At 43.1% G+C, this 22,880-nt stretch overlaps 1 protein-coding gene across 1 annotated transcript in view; it reads right to left on the reverse strand.

Annotated features, from left to right (window-relative positions):
• Positions 1 to 22,880, reverse strand: part of ccdc33 (coiled-coil domain containing 33) — a 282,618-nt gene that overhangs the window by 102,089 nt on the left and 157,649 nt on the right. Inside the window, exon 14 of the mRNA XM_048520540.2 lies at positions 8,866 to 9,081. Coding sequence (XP_048376497.2) covers positions 8,866 to 9,081 — 216 coding nt within the window. The remainder of the gene's footprint in view (positions 1 to 8,865; positions 9,082 to 22,880) is intronic.

The following is a 22,880-nucleotide window of genomic DNA, read 5'->3' on the forward strand; positions in this document are numbered from 1 at the left end:
CCATTCACCCCAAGTGCTGCCTCTTGAATATATTCAATGTTTTTGCATCAACTACTGCCTATGGTAATGAATTCCACAGGCTCACCACCCCTTGGTGGTGAAAAAATGTCTCCACATCTCTATCTCAAATGGTCTACCCCTGATCCTCAGACTGTGAGCCAGGTTCTGGACATAGCCACCATCAGGAACATCCTTCCCTGCATCTGCCCTGTCTAGTCCTGTTAGAATTTTATAAGTGTCTTTCAGATCCCACCTCATCTGTCTGAACTCCAGCGAAAACAATCCTAACCTAGTCAATTTCTTCTCATATGTTAGTACCTCCATTCCCAGAATCAGCCTGGTAAACCTTTGCTGCACTACCCAAGAATAAGAGCATCCTACCTCAGTAAAGCAGACCAAAACTGCACATAATATTCCAGGTGTGGCCTCATCAAGGCCCTGTATAACTGCAGCAACATATCCCTGCTCCTGTACTCAAAACCTCTCACAGTGAAGGCCTAAATACCCTTTGCCTTCTTTACCACCTGCTGCACTTGCATGCTTAGCTTCAGCATCTGGTACACAAGGACACTCAGGCCCTGTGCACACTCTCTTCTCCCAATTTACAAGGAATCAATTTCAATCTAGCTGTGTGAGACCCATTGGTGACAAGCGACCCCTCTACCAGATGGATCCAACACACCACGCTTCTACAGACTACCAAAAATTCACAAACCAGGAGCCCCCTCAGACCCATAGTGTCGCTACCTGGAACACCAACCTACAGATTAGCCAAGGAACTACATCAAAGACTAAAACACCTAGTAGAAGACTCTCGCCATTCCATTCACTCCACCCAAGAATTCCTGAACACCAAAGACACCAAGATAGAAGAGGATGAAATAATGGTCTCCTTTGACGTAACAGCCCTGTTCACATCCATCAACATCAACCTGGCCAAAGAAACACTGACTACACTATTAGAAGAACCAAAGACACATACACCAGCCCAGTTTTGCACAAGAGATGATGGGAACTGCAGATGCTGGAGAATCCGAGATAGCAAAATGTGAAGCTGGATGAACACAGCAGGCCAAGCAGCATCTTAGGAGCACAAAAGCTGATGTTTCGGGCCTAGACAATTCAGAGATCTTTTGTGCTCCTAAGATGCTGCTTGGCCTGCTGTGTTTATCCAGCTTCACATTTTGCTATCTCGGATTCTCCAGCATCTGCAGTTCCCATCATCTCTTGTGCAAAACTGGGCTGTTTTCAAGCTCTTCAATGCAACCAACAGCAGGAAAGAGGTACACATAGTAGAAAACACCTAGTAGAAGACTCCCACCACTCCATTCGCTCCACCCAAGAATTCCTGAACACCAAAGACACCAAGATAGAAGAGGATGAAATAATGGTCTCCTTTGACGTAACAGCCCTGTTCACATCCATCAACATCAACCTGGTCAAAGAAACACTGACTACACTAATAGAAGAACCGAAGACACATACACCAGACACCACCAACCTCATCAGCAAGGACAACATCATCAAGCTAGTGGACCTATGCCTCACCACCCACTTCACTTTCAATAAGAAAACCTACAGACAAACCAACGGTACACCCATGGGATCTCCGATATCAGGGTTCTTAGCAGAGGCAGTAATGCAGAGACTCGAACAAACAGCTCTGCCAATCATCCAACCCAAACTTTGGGTCTGCTACGTGGATGACACCTTTGTCATCACTAAACAAAACAAATTAGAAGAGACCTTCAAGACCATCAATAATGCCCTTTACTGGCATAACATTCACATTCAGAGGAGGAAAACAACAGCAAACTGCCATTCCTAGATGTCACAGTAGAGCGAACAGTCAATGGGGAACTTCAAACCAGCGGCTACAGGAAAACAGCACATACGGACCAAATACTGAACTACAGGAGCAACCATCCCAACACCCACAAACGAAGCTGCATTAGAACATTATTCCAACGAGCCACCACACACTGCAGCACAGAGGATCTACGCAGAGCAGAGAAAAATCACCTATACAGCGTATTCAAAAAGAACGGGTACCCTATGAACACAGTTCGCCGATTTCTCAGTAACAAACCCAAACAAACAGACAAAACGGGCCCAGAAATCATAACCACACTCCCCTACATCAAAGACATTTCCGAAATGCCTGCCAGACTACTCAGACATCTTGGCATCAGGGTAGCCCACAAACCCACCAACGCACTAAAACAGCAGCTCATGAACTTAAAAGACCCTATGCAGACAACAAATAAAACAAACGTCATCTACAAAATACCTTGCAAGAACTGTGACAAACACTACATTGGCGAAACTGGCAGAAAGCTAGCCACCAGGATACATGAACATCAACCAGCCACAAAACGACATGACCCACTATCACTCGTATCCTTACATACAGATGAGGAAGGACACCACTTTGATTGGGACAACACATCCATCCTAGGACAAGCCAAACAGAAACACGCACGAGAATTCCTAGAAACATGGCATTCCAACCAGAACTCCATCAACAAACACATTGATTTGGAGCCAATCTACCATCCCCTGAGAAAAAGAACAGGAAATGACATCACCAGTGCAGGAAATGACATCACCAACCCAAGGAAACCTAAACAGATAAGTAGAAAGCTAATTAAACATAATACCAGCGCTTCACCGGAGGCTCACTGATGACGTTACCTAGAATGGTGACGAAACGTCTGAAAACAAACCTTCCAGCTCAGCGAGCAAACTCACATCCAGAACCTCAACCTGAGCTACAAATCTTCTCAAAACTCACTCTATGGATTATTCTCTGCAAAGAAAGAGTGTGCAGGATTATAGGGAGAAGTTGGGAGAGTAGCACTCATTTGAAGAGCGTGCGCGCACACAACACGGGCCAAACGGCTGCTTTCTGAGCTGTAATTATGTTGTGATTCTTTTGGATGTGTTTTTATCCTGGAGTGGAATTCAGGAGTCCAGATATTCGAAGCACTATCTATTAACTAGTGCCTAGCAATGGGATCCTCAGAAACCAAAGCTAAAAAGAAACAAATTTCTCAAATGCCATTAACAAGAAATCATTACCTTCAAGGATTTAACCTCCCATCCAAGTCAATATCGTGGCAAGTCCCCGCAGGATGAAAGCCCTTACCTTTGCTGGTAAAATGTTGGCAGAAGTAGTAATTGCACCTCAACTGGGCACAACCACATGGTTGTGGTACTCACTGCTGAAAATAAGCCACGCCAGAGGAGTTCATTAGAGACCCTTCTCACCATGCCTCCAGAGGGCTGGTGATCCACCTTGTCCACAGCTACCCTATTTTCAAAGAGCTCTATTAGTCAGCCCTCTCTTCAAGAAAAAGGAGCTCCAAATTGTCATTTCAATCCAAATATCAATGTAAAATAATCTCTTCTGTCAAAACCAGTCACAGCCTTCATAAAGTGATGGGTATTGAATATGCTGATACCTTTAGTCACCACCCACTTTAAGCAGAGTAGCTAATTAAATGTTCTGGAGGCTTCGTGATATCTTCACCATCTGTGACACAAATATCACATTTTGCGAAGCAAGACATTTTATTTTTAATAAACACTTACTTACAATTATTTCTGAAAATGGCTGCTACAAAAGAGCAGTCAGATGGGATGAAACTGATCAATGGGATGTTGACGGCTTTGCAACAAATCAGCACTCCGTACAGCTCCCATTTTGATTCTATAGCAGCACAATTATTTTGAGACAAAGCTTTGAGTGGCGTCAACATCCACTGAAGCATACAGTTCGTCAAAATGCATTTTTCTTTCTCCCCTCAGCAGTTCAGGCACCGTTCAATTATTTTGCTTTCATTTACTGATGTGTTGTGCAGTAGAATACAAGGGGCGTGATGCGCCTGAGGCTATTTTATACCCCTTGTGTTTTTTTGCATTGTAACTCAAATAACAAAAGATCAAGAGTTGGTGCGAGAGGGGGAAAAATTTCTTCATAACTATAGCTATTGCCTACAGGCAGCTATGTCAATAAAACAAGAAGATAAAAATGAAAAGGTCCTCTCTTGGTCTCTCAGCAACAAAAAGAATTTTAAGATCAGGCTGACATTGGGCATGTAAAAATCAGTTTTTTTGGGTGTCGACCTCAATGAGGGTCACACCCTCTACTCACAAGAGCTAATTTGAAACTAGCAGTCCTCCCCTGCCATTGCAAAGAACTTCACAAGTGACACCTTGCATTTACATGGCACCTTTAAATATAATGTAACATCACAAGGCACTTCAGAGTATTATCAACCGAAATTTGAAACGAAACTACGGAAAGAGATGTTAAGGGCAGTTCTGACAAAATGACAAGCTCTAAGGAGCATATTAAAGGAGGAAACAAAGATAGTGAAATCCAGGGTTTAAGGAGGGAATTCCAAAGCTTAGAATCCAGGCAGCTGAAAGCATGGTCACCAATGATGATGTGATAGAAATCAAGAACATGCAAGAGGTTGGAATTAGACAAACAGAGATATTTTAGAACCCAATGGAGATGGAGGAGAGATAGGGAGGATTGAATCTTGGCAAGATTTGAAAACAAGAATGTTAATATCAATAATGTCAGGGACTTGATGGGAGTTTTGGATGAGTTCAATGTAATGCAAATGTATTGTGGGAGGATTGAAACAAAACAGCAGAGTTTGCAAGGAGCAAAGGAATGGATAAGATGTCAGCAGCAGATGAAATAAGCCACAGACAAATCTCTTCATCGAGAATCCCTTATCTTCAGACATCTCGATTCTTGCCTTTGACACTCTCAGGAAGCCTGGCCACACAAGTTAAGACCAAGTGGTGAACCAGCACAAGCCCAAACTCCCAATCTATGTTTCTGTCACTCTGGAAACTTCAAAATGAGTTTTATGTGAGCCTCTTCTGCACCTCGTAACAACCATCCGATGGAGGACAAACCAGAGAAGAGCAAGAGGCACTAGCTACTTATGGAGAGATAAATTTTACACACTCAGAGTAGATTGGAGCCACGGAACAGGAACCCATACCCATCGGTGGCACATGGCTCAGTGGTTAGCACTGCACCAGGGACATGGGTTTGATTCCACCCTCAGGTGGCTGTCTGTGTGGAGTTTGCATATTTTTCCTGTGTCTGTGTGGGTTTCCTCTGGGTGCCCCTCCCACTGTCCAAAGGTATGCAGGTTAGGTAGATTGGCAATGCTAAATTGCCCCATAGTGCTTAGGGATAGACAGGGAAGGTGGGTCAGCCATGGCAAATGCAGGTTTAGAGTGGAGGGGTGAGTGTCTGGGTGGGATGCTCTTTGGAGGGCTGGGGTAGATTTGAGGGGCCAAATGTAGGGACTCTATGGAGTCCCACAGTCTACCTCAACTCCAAGCTCATTTCTTCCCGCAAACTGCAAAGAACACAAATTGCCACAAGGTGGCACACCTCAGGGGCAGTTGGCTTGCCAGTGACAGATGTCTCAAAGCTCAAGGTACAAATTAATAAACTGCAATGGAGAGGTTACAGTGCCAACATTAATCAACAATACTCCTGAGTGTCCTTCATCCATCTGTTATTACTTTAATACAGCAGTTTACCCATTTAGATGCTTTTAATCAAACTGTTCAGAAATGCCAAACCACATGTCTGAAATAGGGTAAGATTTGAACTCAAGCCCTTTGGCCCAGAGGTTGGTACGCTACCACAACACGACAAGAGGCACTGGCAGAGGTATTTACTTTTGGAGTCCAATGTTAAATGAGGCTCTGAGATAACACGGTGTGAAGCTGGATGAACACTGCAGGCCAAGCAGCATCAGAGCAAGAAAGCTTGACGTTTCGGGTCGGGACCCTTTTTCAGAAATGGGGTAGGGGAAGGGAATTCTGAAATAAACAGGGAGACAGGGGAGGCGGATCGAAGATGGATAGAGGAGAAGATAGGTGGAGAGGAGACAGGCAGGTCAAAGAGGCGGGGTTAGAACCAGTGAAGGGGAATGTAGTTGGGGAGTTAGGAAGAGGATAGGTCAGTCCAGGGAGGACGGACAGGTCGGAGAGGGGGGGGGGGGGGGGGGGGGGGGGGGGGGGGAGAAGCGGAATGAGGTTAGTGGGTAGGGATGGGGGTGGGGCTTGAGGTGGGAGGAATGGTTAGGGAGGCAGGGACTAGCTGGGCTGGTTTTGATGAGGCTCTCTCTGCTTGCTCCCGTCGATAAAAAGAACCCATAGCGCTGTTTTGAAGAACAAGGCCTTACAGTTCAGGCCTGCAATCATCACCATTGACTAAAACATTGCCTAGATCATTCTCTGTCTGTGTCATTATCGTACCTCTGTCTGTGGAATCTTGCTGTGCACAAAATGGCTACCACGTTTCCCACATTACAACAGCAACTACACTTCTAAGGACAAGCTAGGTGGGTCGACTATTGTGCAATCTGAGCTGTAGGACGGAAGCTTGTGTTGTGCCATGACCACCTCCTAGGTTGAAGGACGTTCCTATACATACATATATACATACACACACACACACACACACACACACACACACACACACACGTACGTTTACATACCATACATCAATAAAGACACATATCTAACTGTAGAGTTAGACAGTCACACAGCACGGAAACAGACTCTTCTGTCCAACTTGTCCATACCAACCAGACATCCCAAGCTGACCTAGTCCCATTGCCAGCATTTGGCCCATATCCCTCTAAACCCTTCCTATTTGTATATCCATCCAGATGCCTTTTAAACATTGCAATTGTACAAGCCTCTCTCACTTCCTCTGGCAGCTCATTGCATACATGCACCACCCTCTGCAGGAAAAAGTTACCCCTCAAGTCTTTTCTAAATCTTTTCCCTCTCACCATAAACCTACACCCTCTAGTTTTGGACTCCCCCACTCTAGAAGATCTTAGCTATTGACCCTACCCATGTCCCTTTTGATTTTATAAACTTCTATAATGTCACCACCAACCCACATCCCCCAATCTCCAACGCTCCAGGGAAAATAGTCCCAGCCTATTCAGCATCTCCCAATAACTCAAACCCTCCAGCCCCGGCAACATCCTTGTAAATCTTTTCTGCACTCTCTCAAATTTAACATCTTTCCTATAAAATGGCGACCAGAATCGTAAGCAATATTCCAAAAGTGGCCTCACCAATGTCCTGCACAGCCTGAACATGACATCCTATACTCACTGTTCAGACCAATGAAGGCATGCATAGTAAACACCTTCTTCACCACCTTGTCTACTTGTGTTTCAAGGAATTATGCACCTGTACCCCTCTGATTGACAACACTCCTTGGGGCCCTACCATCAATGGTATAAGTCCAGCCCCACCAAAATGCATCACCTGATTTATATCTAAATTAACTCCATCGGTCTCCTCAGCCCATTCATTGGCCCATCTGATCAGAATCTTGTTGTACTCTGAGGTAAGCTTCTTCACTGTCTGCTATACCACATATTTTGGTGCTATCTGTAAACTTACTAACTATACCCCAACATTCACATCCAGGTCATTCACATAAATGACCAAAAGCAGTGGGCCCAGCACTGATCCTCGTGGAACACTGCCGGTCACAGGTCTCCAGTCTGAAAAACAATCCTCTACTACCACTCTCTGTCTCCTACCTTCAAGCCAATTTTGTATCCAACTGGCTAGCTCCCCCCAGATCCCATGTGATCAAACCTTACTGACCAATCTGTCATGCAGAGCCTTGTAGAACACTTTGCTGAGGTCTATGTAGACAATGTATAATGCTTTGTATCTATTTCTTCTTGGATGAAGATTTTAGGATGGTCTTGCTTATTTACAAGCTACTGTTTGTCATTTCAGGCCTGCCCATGACTAAGATTCTCCCACAGAGGCTGTAGGTGACAATGTGGACTTATAAACATACATATACATGAATATATACTTACACATACATGCAAGCATTTTTATATGCATTCACACATATATATGCATCTACCATATATATACATCCACACATACACTTATACACATATATGTGCATACATATGACACATATGTCCGAGTGTGTACACACAGCAACTGTATGGAAAACTAGTGAGATGTAAGGATCAGCAAATAAGCAGCACAGTGGCTCAGTGGTTAGCACTGCAGCCTCACAGCACCAGAGATCCAAGATTGATTCCACCCTTGGGTGGCTGTCTATGTCGAGTTTGCACGGTCTCCCTGGATCTGTGTGGTTTCTCTGGATGCTCTGGTTTCCTCCCACACTCCAAAAATATGCAGTTAGGTGGATTGGCCATGGGAAATGCAGGGTTTAGGGGAAAGAAGAAGGGAATGGGTCTGGGCAGGACACTCTTCAGAGGGTTGGTGTGGACCTGATGGGCTGAGTGGCCTGCTTCCACACCAAGGGGATTCTATGAATGGGACTGTAGATACACTAGATTCCCGATTCCCTAAATTCTTGAAAGGTTCCAGAAAATTGGAAAATGACAAATATAACATCCATATTTAAGCAAAGGAGGCAGATCAGATGTTGCCAATGTTTTTCATCTTGCACTCATCAGGACAAATACAAGAATACCAAATTTCAAATGAGTATCATAAGCTACATAATTGGAATAAATAAATTATTTAGTTGACAAATCAACTCTGGTTGGCTGAGGCAAAGCAAAGGGGAACTATTGGAGCCCCACACTACAAACTAAGGTGCAAGAATTGGCATATTCCTTTTGATGGCAGAGAACAGGTCCTTGTGCACGTCACTTCCAGCAAGTATAAATGAGTCATGTTACAAGCAGAGCCGACTGTTGTAAGTTGGTTGTTATCTGTTCTTTTCCCTGCTACAATCTCTGAGAGAGCAACATTCTCATCTGTTTTGAAACAATTAAAATATTTCTGGCGTACCTGTTCACAATGAGTTGCTGTAAATACCGCAGTTCCATCCCGGGTTGGTAACAGGCTCCACTCTTCCTTATTTGGTGGGTGTGGTCCGGAAGATATTTCCAGGTTGACCGCAGGAAATGCCGCATTTGTGGCTTGTTGTTGGGGGCTGGCCAACGATTTTAAATCCAGGCTAGGCAACTGGCAGGGATCCATGGCAGCAAGAGTTGAATCCAGCCTCTGAAACATATATTTTAAAAAAGTTCTGAATGCATTCAGGGAGTTATTTTGACAGGGGACCACGAAATACTTTGATGTAACAGGGTGCACTTTCACTTCTAGGTCAAAATATCGAGGATACAAATCCCACCCTAGATGCAAATTCTACCCCCACCACCGCCCCCCCTCCCCCCCACGCAGAGCTGCACTGTCAGTGGCGCCATCTGTAAAATGAGATATTAAAACCAAGACCCCATCTGCTCTAAGATAATAAACTGTGGAGCTGGATGAACACAGCAGGCCAAGCAGCATCTTAGGAGCATAAAAGCTGACGTTTCGGGCCTAGACCTTTCATCTGAGATGCTGCTTGGCCTGCTGTGTTCATCCAGCTTCACACTTTATTATCTTGGATTCTCCAGCATCTGCAGTTCCCATTATCACAGATCCAGTTTTAACCCCATCTGCTCTCTCAGGGGGACATCAAAAGATCTCACAGCATGACTTAAGAGAACAGCAAGGGAGCTCTCCCTAACATCCTGGCTACCAATTACCCCTTCACCAACATACATCTATCTCATTTGGAACCCTGTTGTGAGTAAAATGGCCAGAATGTTTACTCAATTTACAAAAGTGGCTGTGTGCGTCAGTGTTAATTACTTGTTGTAAAGTTCTTTACCAAGTCCCAAGATAATGAAAGCCGCTATGTAAATGCAAAGTTGTTCATTATTGCTAATAACATAAGTGACAAACTTACCACTGATCTTCCTTCCTGCCAACTCAAGTTTGGTTATAGAGGATGCCCTCTGCTAGGGCCCTTGTAACAGAGGGGGCATTGTAGATAAAAGCTCTGATGTATCAAGTATTCCCCATGGATATGTAGAACAACACTCAAACAGCTGGCTTCACCGCCAAGCTAAGCTTGAGATTCCTTGCCCAAGTCAAAAATTGAATATTCCTATTGCTGTTTTAAATGCTTCACGTACAGTGGGTTAACATGAAGCACAGGGTCTGCTGTGACGTAGGCAAAAATGGCAACTTACACACAGCAAGATCCCGCAGGTAATTCTCCAAGCAGTCTTTCACTGCACAGTCAATCTTCACAAGCCTTCTTGCACGACCATAAGACTGAATTTGAGATTTCAGTCTCAGCACAGTTTGCAGCAACCTCCTGTCGGTTTGTAATCAAGGGACAACAGTTTATATTTCCCCTCCATTCACTGTAAGCTGGTGAGAGTGGATTCTCTGCAAGTTACAGGTGCTAGTTTAATTACTAAGCCCAAGTATTCCAGTCTGTTTTCATTAGGCAGTATCCCTGTGCATGTTATAAGGAGCAGAAGCAATTTACTTCCCGACCACCCCAACCATTGCAACTACCTACAACAGATCCAATTACAGAACACAGTGAGAGGACAAGCAATACGAAAACAATGTCTACAAGGTTGAAATATGTCATCACCTCTCTGAATCCGTGTCTTTGGTCAAAAAGAGCTTTGTGGGAAATGATCGATTTCTGCGACTCAACTAACACTCCTTCCGTGTGCCTCCTCTCGAAAGAAGACACAGACCAACTTACCCAGCATGTTAATGAAATTTAGTCCCATCATTTCCTGCCAGACGAACATCGTTTCATTCCTCTAGACGATCCCTAATCAAATTGATTTAAGCAGGCTGCGCGAGTGCCTAACGTTCTAAAGGAATGGCTGTGGAACATTATTTTGAAATAGGATTCATCTGTAAATGTGTCTAAAAACCCTGCCTATGACCTATTCTCAATAAATGATACACTGTGAGAATAGGACTTGCATTTGTATAGCCCCTCAGGCATCCTTAAACTCTTCACAATCAGTGACCAAAATCTGCAACGTAATTGTTAACATAATGATAAAATGTCCGGCTGAGATAAAGCATAAACAAGAGGAGGGCATTGCTTGTTGAAATACCTTAAGCACAAATAAAGTGGGACTGATCTGCTGCTGGGCACAGCCAAGATATTCTGGCATGGCCTGTGGAGAGGGGTGTTTTACCCTGATGTCTACCTCCCTTTGATAGCTATGTCCATGCCTGGCTATCCTTGGACATTATCCACTGGCCTTCTTCAGGCTTCCACGATCAGTGGGCACACTGGGAGCTGAAGTGCACTACTTCCTCATGAAATATCGTTTTAGCTTAATTTTAAATTTGCTTTGACCATTTTTTATAAACAGTATCCCCTTTAAGGGGTGTCTATTCTATAAAAGTTTGCTTAATTTGGTTTAATTGGGTCTAACTAATTGCTTATTAGAAGAGTATAAAGGAGGAATGGTCTACTCCTGGGTCTGGCCAAGGGATCCATCAATAAGCCCAGGAGCACGTGTTATGGGAAGGTGTCTGCCTGCCCCTTTACCGAAGTTACTTCCATGTCTGGTTGTCCTTGGAGAGGGAGCACACTGTGTCTATCGGCACACGATGCGACACACTGGGAACCATAGGGTCTGGAACGCATTAAATAAAAATAAAACCAAATAAAATCACTGCAAATGCTAAAAATCAGCAACAAAAACAGAAATTGCCAGAAAAGCTCAGTAGGTCTGATAGCATCTGTGGAGAGAAAGCAAAGTTAATGTTTCGGGTCCAGTGACCCTTCCTCGGAACGCAGAGCTCTTCCTGCAATTTCTGTTTTTAGTTCTGGCAATGCATTCTCAATTTCCATTTAAACATTAAAAGTTTCATTTGAGCTTTGATTTTGTTACAATGCCCCTCTAAGGAGATGCTAATTGCACTTCATTTGTTAATGTGATTAATAGCTCCCGATTAGTTTATCAAAATATTGCAAAAGGGGACTCATGGAAGTCTGGAGTACCTCATTTCCCCCTCCAACATGATTCAATTATGTTTCCTTTGAAGATGTGATTTTTGACACAACCCCCCTTTAACAGGCAGTCAGTTAGTTAGCTAGTTTATACATTCAGCTGATTTAACCAGAAGAGCATAAAAAGAGACTGCTGTACCATTGGATTAGTGAGATAGAACCAGGCATGGATAATGTTGCATTCTATAGATAAAGGAACTACCAAGAATCAGAGTTGTGTCAAATTTCAAACTTCACCATCTCAGTGTTGGGATTCACTAATGAATAGGCAATACTGTAATGCAGGCAAATGCAGCAAGAAACCTGCACACACAGAGATCCCACAAGCAGATACCAGATGAATAGTAGGTTTAGGTTTTCTTGATGGTATTGGTTGGGGGGTGAATGATGGCAGAGCAACAGAAGAACTGCTGCTCATTTTCAAAACATTGTTGCTGGATCTTTGCTGAGATGCACCCTGGGTTTCTAAAGAAAACGTCTCTGACAATGCAACATTCCTTCAACAGTGGTCTGTAGCATCAGCACAGATTCTGTATGCAAGTCTCTGGAAAGGATCTTGAACACTCAACCCTCTGACTATGAGGTCAAATTGAGCCAACACTGGCCCCTTAGACATTGAATCAATGAATTTGAGTTTGTAATGGATCAAAATGTGTGGCACACATTCAAAATCTCACAGACAATAATCACAACATTGCTGAAAAGGACACAATTTATCAAACCACTTCATCGTTCACTCACCAGGACCTTCATAAGTAAACCAATATAAATGCATCAAACATTAGTTAGATTCACCTGGAGCATTGTCTACAGTTCTATCTGCCAGATGATAAGAAGATATGAATGCATTGGAGATTTACAGGATTAATTCCAGGGATGAGAAACTTCAGCTATGAGGGTAGACTGAAGAATTGTGACTACAATCCTTGGAGAGAGGGTTAAGAAGAGATCTGATAGATGGTCTCAAAATCATGAGAAGGCTGGATGGAGAAGATAGAGTGAAGCTCTTCCTGCTTCCAAAAGGATCAAGAACGTGATGACTCAGATTTAAAGTGATTGGCAAAAGCAGTAAATGTGATTCAAGAAAAAAAATCCAAGTGAGAAGTTGGGGTATGGAATACACAGCCTGTAAACACTTCTTAAACATGATATGTGGGGGCTTTGCTGGCTGGGTCAGCATTTATTTCCCATCACTAGTTACCCTTGAGAAAGAGGTGGATCTTGAGCCACTATGTGGTGGAAGTTGGTTCATTTGAAGCATTCAAGAAGGCATTCAATAATTTTTTGGGCAGAAATAATGTGTAGGAATATAGGGAAAAAGTATGTGGTTAGCAATGGGTGGCACAGGGGATAGCACTGCTGCCTCACAGCACCAGGAATCTGGGCTCGATTCCAGTCTTAGGTGCCTATCTGTATGCAGTTTGCACATTCTCCCCATGTCTGTGTGGGTTTCCACCTATAGCCCAAAGTTGTGCAGGTTAGGTAGATTAGCCATGGGAAATGTAAGGTTCATGGATAGGGTAGGGCAGAGGATCTGGGTGGGATGCTGTTTGGGGGGGGGGGTGCTGCTGTGTAGGTTCAAACAGCCTGCTTCCACACTGTACAGATTCTATGAAATGGACTCATCACATGAGCAGTATTACTCACAGAAGAGCTGATGCAAGCACCATTGTGATTCTGTAAAAAGTGGACCAATGTTTTACACTGAATGAGAAGATAGCGTTGACTAGTTGGCAAATTTGTTTTGACTGGTAGATGTGGGGAATGCACACTCTGTAGTCCCAGTAATTCTAACCCAGAGACATGGATCCTACACAATGTGCCAGAAGTCAGCCCACACTTTAATCTTACCCAAAGAGGAATGTTAACAATGGTGAATTGTTGATGAAGGACCTGAGGCTGGGAGTTATCAATAATAGAATGCAAAATTAGGGTTGGAAATATCTTCCCATACCAGGGGTTATCATAAAATGTTTGCCTTATTTAAGTTGGACATCATAAATCACAGTGTATAACTTGACCTATTATATACAATGATCACATTTCTATGGACTCACACATCATTTTTGAACAGTAAAGGAATTAAAATTAAGAACTAAAAGTGATGGTGAGATGGCAGGTAACTGGAGCCGATTCCACAAAAAGGTCAGCCATGATTTTATTGAATGGTGGAGCAGGCTCGATGGGCCAGATGGCCTAATCCTGCTCTCAATCCTTACGTTCCTAAGTTCTTATCATGGTTTTACATGTTCTCCTACATATCATCAACCAGCCCCTCCTTTTCAGCCATGTTGTACCCACATGAGCATTAAGCCTCCCACCAACACAATGGATCAAATAGGTGATACAGACTGTGTTGCAAAAACACGTAGAAATTTAAGACATAGCCACTGTGTGCACTGGATTTCAGTGACGTTGCAAAATGGCGACCACACACACACCCATATCCCATCCTTGACACTATGGGCAATTTAGCATAGTCAGTTCACCTAACCCACACATCTTTGAACTGTGGGGGGAATCTGGAGGAAACCCACCCAGACACAGGGAGAATGTGTAAACTGCACACAGACAGTCACCCAAGGCTGGAATTGAACCTGGGCTCCTGGTGCTGTTGAGACAGCAGTGCTAACCACTGAGCCTCTGTGAAGCCCTAGAAATAGTGGTGGAGGTGAGTACGATTTTGTCATTTAAGAAATACCTGGACAGATACATGGACGGGATAGGTATGGAGAGATATGGACTAAATGCAGGTAAATGGGATTCGTTTAGCTGTGAAAACTGGGAAGTATGGGCAGGTTGGGCCACAGGGCCTGTTTCCATACTGTAAATTGTTATGACTCTACAACTTTTGGTGGAATTTGAACTCACGTCACTAGAGCATGTGTCCAGACCCCTAGATCACTGATCCAGTAACACATGTTGCCATCCATTTTCCTACGTGTTATTTTCAGAAATTTACAATGTTTTAAGAATTGAGAATGGTGGACACAGATGTTTGGTTCTGTTTAACCAGCAAGTGCTGATGACATCAGCTTAAAGCAGTTAGTCAGTCTGACGTAGATAACTTATTCACAAATCCAAGGAAGACTCAATGGTCTTGCTCTGAATTAATTACGCCTCCCAATACTGGCTAGCTCAGTAATCTGGAATCGCAATGGCATTTACTGTCCTGTTTAAGCAAACATTTTTGAATTAGGCAACATGAACAGAATTAAACAGAAAAAATGTTGCTTTTAATCAGTATTGAATCTAACTTTTGAGAATTTAAAATGCAAGTTCATCTCAGTGGTTGTAATATTACATAATGTCCCATTTAGGCTTTCACAACAACACACTCATCAAGTGATTGTTTTAATGGTATCCACAAACTTTTTTTTAAAGTGATCCGTTATCATCACTGTGACTTCTGCTGCAAAAATTAACAGATTGGCTCAGATATGATTCCCACTGCAGAAGGTTTTAGATTCATATGGGAGATGGGGGAGGGAAGTGAATTTCCCTGATATTCCTCTCCCCTCTGCACTTTGTAATGCTAGCAGCTGGTGTGTGAAAGCAGGTGCTGTACAGCAGGTGAAAACTCTCAGGATATTCCCTATTCCCTGAGACTCTAGTAGAGTGTGAAACACTGTAAGAATGCTGCACTGGAGTGCAGTATGGAGGATGTAGTGCTGATGGAATACTGTATTGAAGTGCTGTTATGACAGCATGCTGCATTGACAGTGCATTTCTTAGAAGTGCTACACTGAGGATGCCGTACAGTATTATGATTGAAGTACAAACAGAGCACTATATTAAAGGTGCTGAATTAAGAAACGGTCTATTGGTATTGCACTTCTGAGAGATTGCAGAACTAAGACTGTGGTACTTAGAGAATGCAGCAGAGTCTAGTTCTGAAAGAAAGTTGCACTAAAATGCAGTACTGAGAGACTGGCAGTATCTGGGAGCTGAGAGAGTACTGTATTGAAGTTGCAGTCCTGAGACCATGACAAATTGAGAACACAGCGTTGAGGCAGTATAGCATTGTGAGTGCAGTACCGAGGCAATGCTGCATTGTGAGTAAGGTGCTGACTGAGTGCTGCATTGAGAATTTGGTGCTGAGGGAGTACAGTATTGATTGTAGTCCTGAGGGAGCGCTGTATTGTGAGTGTAGTCTGAAGGAGTGCTGTGTTGAAAGTGTGGTGCTGAGGGAGAGCTATATTGAGAGTGAGGTGCTGAGGGAGCACTGTAACCTGAGTGACATTCCGACGGACCGCTGCATTGAGAGTGAGGTGATGAAGGAGTGTTATGTTGAGTGTAAGGCGATAAGGGAGAGTGAGTGAGGTGCCGAGGGAGCGCTGCAATCCAGGCCTGGTACTGACAGAATGCAATATTGAGGGCACAGTTCTTCTGTGAACCAGGCGTTGTACCGAGTAAAGAACAACATATCTAATTAGTGCTGGAAATTCACTAAACGTGTGAACCGTGACAGCAACTTGCTTCAGCTGAACTCCTTTAACATTCTAAATTCCGGGATGGGGAGTGAAGATACACGTTGATTTGTTGTCTCTATTGGTAAGGCCATCTCTCTCCAGTCTGCAAAAACAGCACAGCTTTAAGCTGCTGTTCTTTGCTTCTTCTACTTTACTACTATTTTAAAATTGGTTGGAAGTTTTCGTTTCATTAGGGAAATTTAAACTGTTTTTTTTTTAAAAAGCATACACAATAACAAAAAAAAACACAACAGCAATTCCTTTCCAACATCAGAGAATTAGACCCGGGCGCTGTCAAATGGAAATACAGCATCGCCCGTGCATTAGCCTCAGATCATGTAAAATGCAACAGTTTATCAGCTTTCTGTGGTTAGACGTGAGGCGAATGCAGCTGCTGTCCAAGGTACTGAACTGAACTGAACTCAGCTGCTTTCTCAGCCATCCCACTCTGAACTGCGTTCCAACGGCCCGCCTCTCTCGCTTTTATTCAATTAGCTCTTGTCCAGGAGAGGTCCTGTGGGAATGTGTGAGGGGATGGCAGGCAAATACCGATCAACAAAGGCATTAATTTTCCCCGAGTCCTGATGTATCCAACTCATTAGTCACAAAACCGGGAGCTCGAACCTTATTACACGGTCGTGCCGCAAAGAATGCCACCATCGCAGCCATTTCACTAAAGTTGTTGTTAAATGATGGAAACAGAGGCATATTTCTCATGCTGAAGATTATCCAGACAACTCGGTCAAAAACAAAGGGCATCGGGTTTGAAAAAGGACACAAAGAAAAGTGAGGGCGGTAGCCATAGAGAAGATTTTGCAATTGCTGTTGAACAATGTACAGTGGAGGAAACCCATGCACATATAGGGAGAATGTGCAAACTCCACACAGACTGGAATTGAACCTGGGTTTTTAGTGCTGTGAGGCAGCATTGCTAACCACTTAGCCACCCCAGATATAGTTGCATTTGTACAGTCCCTTCCATGACCTTAGTATAACCTCAAGTGCTTCACAGCCCATGAAGTCTGCTGTCCCCAGAAATATACAAAAAAAGCAACTAAGTGATGCACAGCAAGCTCCCAAAAACAGCAATGTGATAATGATTGTGTAATCTACTTCTTTATGCATTACTACTTGAGGCATTATTTTGAGCCATCACATGTTGGGATAATTCCTTTGCTCTTCTTCAAATTGTTGGGATGTGTTACATCCAACCCAATAGGTTCTCAGTGGAAAGAATTCCTCCCCAAAAGCATGGATATCTGCCAGACACTTTTCAGCTGTTGTTGAAACATACAAACAAGGAACAGGAATAGACCATTCAGCCCCTCAAAACACCACCACTCAATCACATCACGGCTGATCCGATTGTAATCTCAAATCTACTTCCTTGCTTACCCCAATAACCTTTCACCCAATTGCTTACAAAGTATCTGTCCACCTCTGCCTTAAAACTAGCAAAAATCTCTTCTTCCATCACCTGTTATAGTCACAGAATTATACAGTATGCAAACAGACCCCTTGGTCCAACCAGTCAGGTCAAACATAATTCCAAACAATGCCACGCCCACTGGTCTGCTCCTGGCCCATATCCCTCCAAAGCTTTCCTTTTCATTTACTTATCCAAATGCTGTTTGTGCGCACACCCTCCAATTCCACTGGAAGTTCATTCCACACATGAACTATCCTCTGTGTAAAAAAAAATTGCCCCTTATGTCTTTCATAAATCTCCCTCCTTTCACCTTATAAATAATTATAGCTTAGTGATATCCTTCCTATAACTAGGCGACCAGAACTGAACACAATACTCCATAAGAGGCTTCAGAGTTCCAAAGATTCATGACCCCAGAGAAAACTCTTAGGTTCATATCTGTTTTAAATAGGTGGCCTTTGATTTTTAAACTATGATCCCTAGTTTTAGATGTTCCCACAACAGGAAATATCCTTAAACATGTCCTGTTGGGACTCCTCAGGTATGTCTCAATCAAGTTGCCTCTTGCTCTGCTAAACTCTAGGAGATTCAAGTCTAGCCTATGAGGATAAGACCAGCCTATTTCAGTTATTAATCTGGTAAACTTTTACCAAATTGCTTCCAGTATATTTACATTCTCCCTTAAATAAGACCATTACCGTGCTCAGTATTCCAGATGTTGTCTCATCAGTTCCTTGTACAACTGAACCCAATTCCCTCACAATAAACATTAACTATTTTTTAAGTTTTATTTATAAAGAATGGAGTAATCTGTATCTAATTTGCCCTGTAGCAAGTGGAATTCCAGTGTTGCAAACACACAATCAAAAGAATAGTTTAAATCAAAATTTGACTCCCATTGCATTTTAGATTTATTTTAAATTTAGCCTTCATGAGGAATTTATTCCAAATGGCATTATTGAAGGAAATGTTCTGTTTAGTTACTAACTAATGTAATTTTCACTTTACTGAAAGAACCAGTACCAAACAGGGGACACTCTTCAGCTACATAGAGATAACAAGGTGTAGAGCTGGATGAACACAGCAGGCCAAGTAGCATCAGAGGAGCAGGAAGGCTGATGCTTCAGGCCTAGACTCTTCTTCAGAAGGGCCTAAGCCCGAAGCGTCAGCCTTCCTGCTCCTCTGATGTTGCTTGGCCTGCTGTGCTTATCCAGCTCTACACCTTGTTATGTCAGATATGTCAGATTCTCCAGCATAGGCAGTTTCTACTATCTCTGAAACACTCTTCAGCTGTGTTTTTTGGCCAATGATTCACTTGCACAATTAACCAAGATGGCTATAAATATTTAGCAAACATTTTCTTATTCTCTCTGCTGGCCAGAATGTTGTGGCCTGGGGATATTAATCACATCACAGAAATCTGGGACAGGAGAAATTAATTTGTGAGATAACCAGTGAGGTGGAAATGAATAGAAGGTCATGTTGATGGGATGAGGTAAGGTGGGAGGGGGTGCTTTGAGTATGAATAACAGCAAAGACCAGGTGGGTTGAATGGCCAGTTTCTGAGTTTTAAATACTATGTAATTATCCGCGAAGGCTGATTGCAAAACTGTGCAGTGCAAATGAGGGGAAAGCTGTATGGATGAACATGAGTCTTACAATTTAGAAGCTGAAATTCATTTTCCCTTTCAACTCAAAACTTTTTAACTCTGTGGATGGCCTGTAGGAGACTTATACTCAGTGCCGCGAGAGCTGAACTAGCAGCAGCAGATCTGCTTAATAAGGCATCTTTCTAACCTCATTCCATCCCTTTACATTTCAAGACTCAGTAATATATGCAGAAGGGTTCTTAGCCATTAGCACCTCAGATCTACCCTTGGGGACTGGCTTTTAAATGATGCCTCACGCACCAGGAGAGATGACACTCCAGAAGGTCATTATTGAACTTCCATCCAGCTCAATGCATAACCAATATGTCAGCTTTGATCTTGTTTATTCAGACAATCCCCTGGGAGCTAGTTACCTATACTACCCATCTACTGAAATCCCAGATGGCTCATGACAACGAGGGCATCATTTTCCTCCAACAGCCAGGATGAAGAGGCTAATACAGGGCTCTCAGTGTGATCTGCTTTAGATGCTCTTTACCCTGACTACTAATCAGTCATAATTTGGCTCCCCTTTCTTACACCTTAAAGGACATCCCTCCTGCAAAATGGTCCATCATTATTTACCAGGAAGAAGGGAGTTTGTTCCCAGGCTCATTCAATCTGAGCCAAAGAATATAATTTGTGCTTCCTGTAGACCCTCAGTCAACTAATGGTGTGGAGTAGGAGGTGAGATTTGGTCAGTGCCATATGGAAAAATGAAGCACATGTTCTTTTTGCCTGCTTTTTATGTTGGTGCAGACATTGATTTCAGGCTGGGTAGACAGAGCGGCAAAATCCCTATGACTGTCCCCTCGACACTGTCACAGCACCCAAGCAATCAGTCGAGGAGTAGGTTGCAGACAGCATTAACAAGCTGTGGTCAATTTTGTCCTCCCAGAAGATTGAGATGCTTTGGAAATCTTTTCTAGAAAAGCAGAGTCCTTGATTATTTTAAAAGCAGAGGTAAACAGATTCTTGTTAAGCAAGTGGGTGAAAGATTACCAAGGGTAGAAGAGACTGGGGATTTGAGGTTACAGTCAGATCAGCCGTGATTTTATTGAAATACAGAGCAGGCTCAAAGGGCTGAATGGTCTACTCCTACTCCTGATTTGTTTGTTCATAGTTGCTGAAGAAATTGTTTCACCTTGCAATTGCTTCTCTTTCCAATTACTATTAATCTGAGCTCTCAGTTCCAGGTCCTTATGTCAATGGAGACGGTAGTTTTCCTGTTTATTCTTCCCTGACCACTCAGGACTTTAAGCATGTCTCTTAATTCGCATTTTACCCTTCTCTTCTCCGAGGGAAACTGCCCCTACTTTCCCAATTTATCTTCATAACTAAAAGTTCCTCTTCCCTGGAATCATTCTTGTAAATCTTTTCTGCACTCTCTCCAATGCCTTCACATGGTTCCTAAATTGTGGCACCCAGAGCTGGATACAGCGCTGAGGCCAAACTGGTGCAGTATACAACATGTACAAATCCTCAACAAACTAAGTCAGAAGTCACACAACACCAGGTTATGCTGCCTTCAGGTTAATTTGAAATCACAAGCCATTGGATCGCTGCTCCATCATCAGGTGAAGTTGCTCCAAAACCTTGTGATTTCAAATAAACTTGTTCAATTATAATTTGGTGTCGTGTGTCTTTGTCCACCCCAGTCCAACACTGGCATCTCCATACCATCACCAAATTAAGGCTCTGCAGCCATTTCCTATCTCTGCCCTCCTCTGTATTCTGCTTCTCCAACGCTGTCTTAGCCCTACTCAACAGTACCCCCTCTCCAAATAACTTCCAATATTCGTACCTCTCTCTTTCCACGCTCTTAAGAGCTCCTCCAGAACACATTACTTCAACCAAGCTCTGTGTCAACATCCCTCACTATCCCAATGGCCCAGCTTTCACATCCTCAATGGTTTGCATGTCCAGCAACACCTTTTCTGCACATTGTGATAAGCTGCTCCTCTACATATCTCCCCTCACCTAATCCCATGACAAAAGGAAATCATATTATTGTTCAAACCATTGTGTTTTCACTGAATCTCAAGATGGGGAAACAGCTGCTCCTTTTACATACATAAAACTAGTCAGATCACTTCAAAACCTTTCTTTGCAGAGCTCTTGAAGATGGTTCTACGGTGATAGGAATCATAAAATCTCTACAGTGTGGAAGCAGGCGATTTGACTCATTGGGTCCACACAACCCTCTGAACAGCATCCCTGTAAGTTTGCATTTCCCATAGTTAACCCAGCTACTCTGCACATCCCTGGGCTCTATGAGCAATTTAGCATTGCCAGTCCACCTAGCGTGCACATGTTTGGACTATGGGAGGAAACCGGAACACCTAGAGGAAACCCAAACAGGCACGGGGAGAATGTGCAAATTCCACACAGACAGTCACTCGAGAATTGAACCCGGGACCTGGTGCTTTGAAACAGCAGTGCTAGCCGCTGAGCCACCATCCTACCAAGGCACTATGCAAATAAATCCATAAGTGGCTCAATGAATCAATATTTTTCAGGTTTTCCCTCTGACAGAATTCACGTAGACCAGTGTACAAAAAGTTGCAAGTTGCCCCTGTGATAGAGCAACACTAGCCAGGGACAGCTTTATTGAGGAGGTTTGGATTTAATAACAGAATTTCAAACAGTGACCGCTGCAAACGTTAAATTATACACAAGGCTGATCATCAAGGATACAAATGACTGTCCCATAAAACAGGGCCACAACAATCATCCGAAAATAAATACCTTGATAGTTTAGTGCTTGGCTGAAACTGTTAATTTACTTTGGCAAGCCGCTGTAATAAAATGAATTAATTCCGCACCAAGTTGTACCCTTGTGAATAATGTATCACACGCACAGTCTTTCGATATGACCCATGGGCAATCACTCATAAGTACCACCAATATGGACTCCTCAGCAACCAAACCCCAAGGCACCCACAGAATATCAATAAAATCTCCATATCATTATGGTTTATACCACATCATCTTAATGCATGGTATTTTATCACAAGGACACACTGAAGTGAAATGAAGTTCAGCAGAAGACGTTCCAATGAGAAACTGAAATGATTTGATGTAGTGCTGCTTTGTACCCACCATATTTGTCTGAAACACTTCCCTCTGTTTTTTCAACAGAACAGTTAACGTATTTACTTTAGTTTCCTGTCCAGCAGATGAATATTTCAGTATTATTTCTCATGCAATTTCCAGACCTTACAGGGAGGTCCTATGGTGCCGTATATAGCGTCTCTGCCTCTTAACCAAGAAACTCCATGTTCAGGTCCCACCCCAAGCCTTGATGGCACAGTGAATCTGTGTTAGTAATGTGGGAAACAGGTTGAGCATCCTATATACACACACTACTGGAGAGTTTCCTACTCAATCAAGCTATAATAAAGCTACAAACTCTGGTGATA

The sequence above is a fragment of the Stegostoma tigrinum genome, chromosome 36 (assembly GCF_030684315.1).
Source record: "Stegostoma tigrinum isolate sSteTig4 chromosome 36, sSteTig4.hap1, whole genome shotgun sequence".
Classification (NCBI taxonomy): domain Eukaryota; kingdom Metazoa; phylum Chordata; class Chondrichthyes; order Orectolobiformes; family Stegostomatidae; genus Stegostoma; species Stegostoma tigrinum.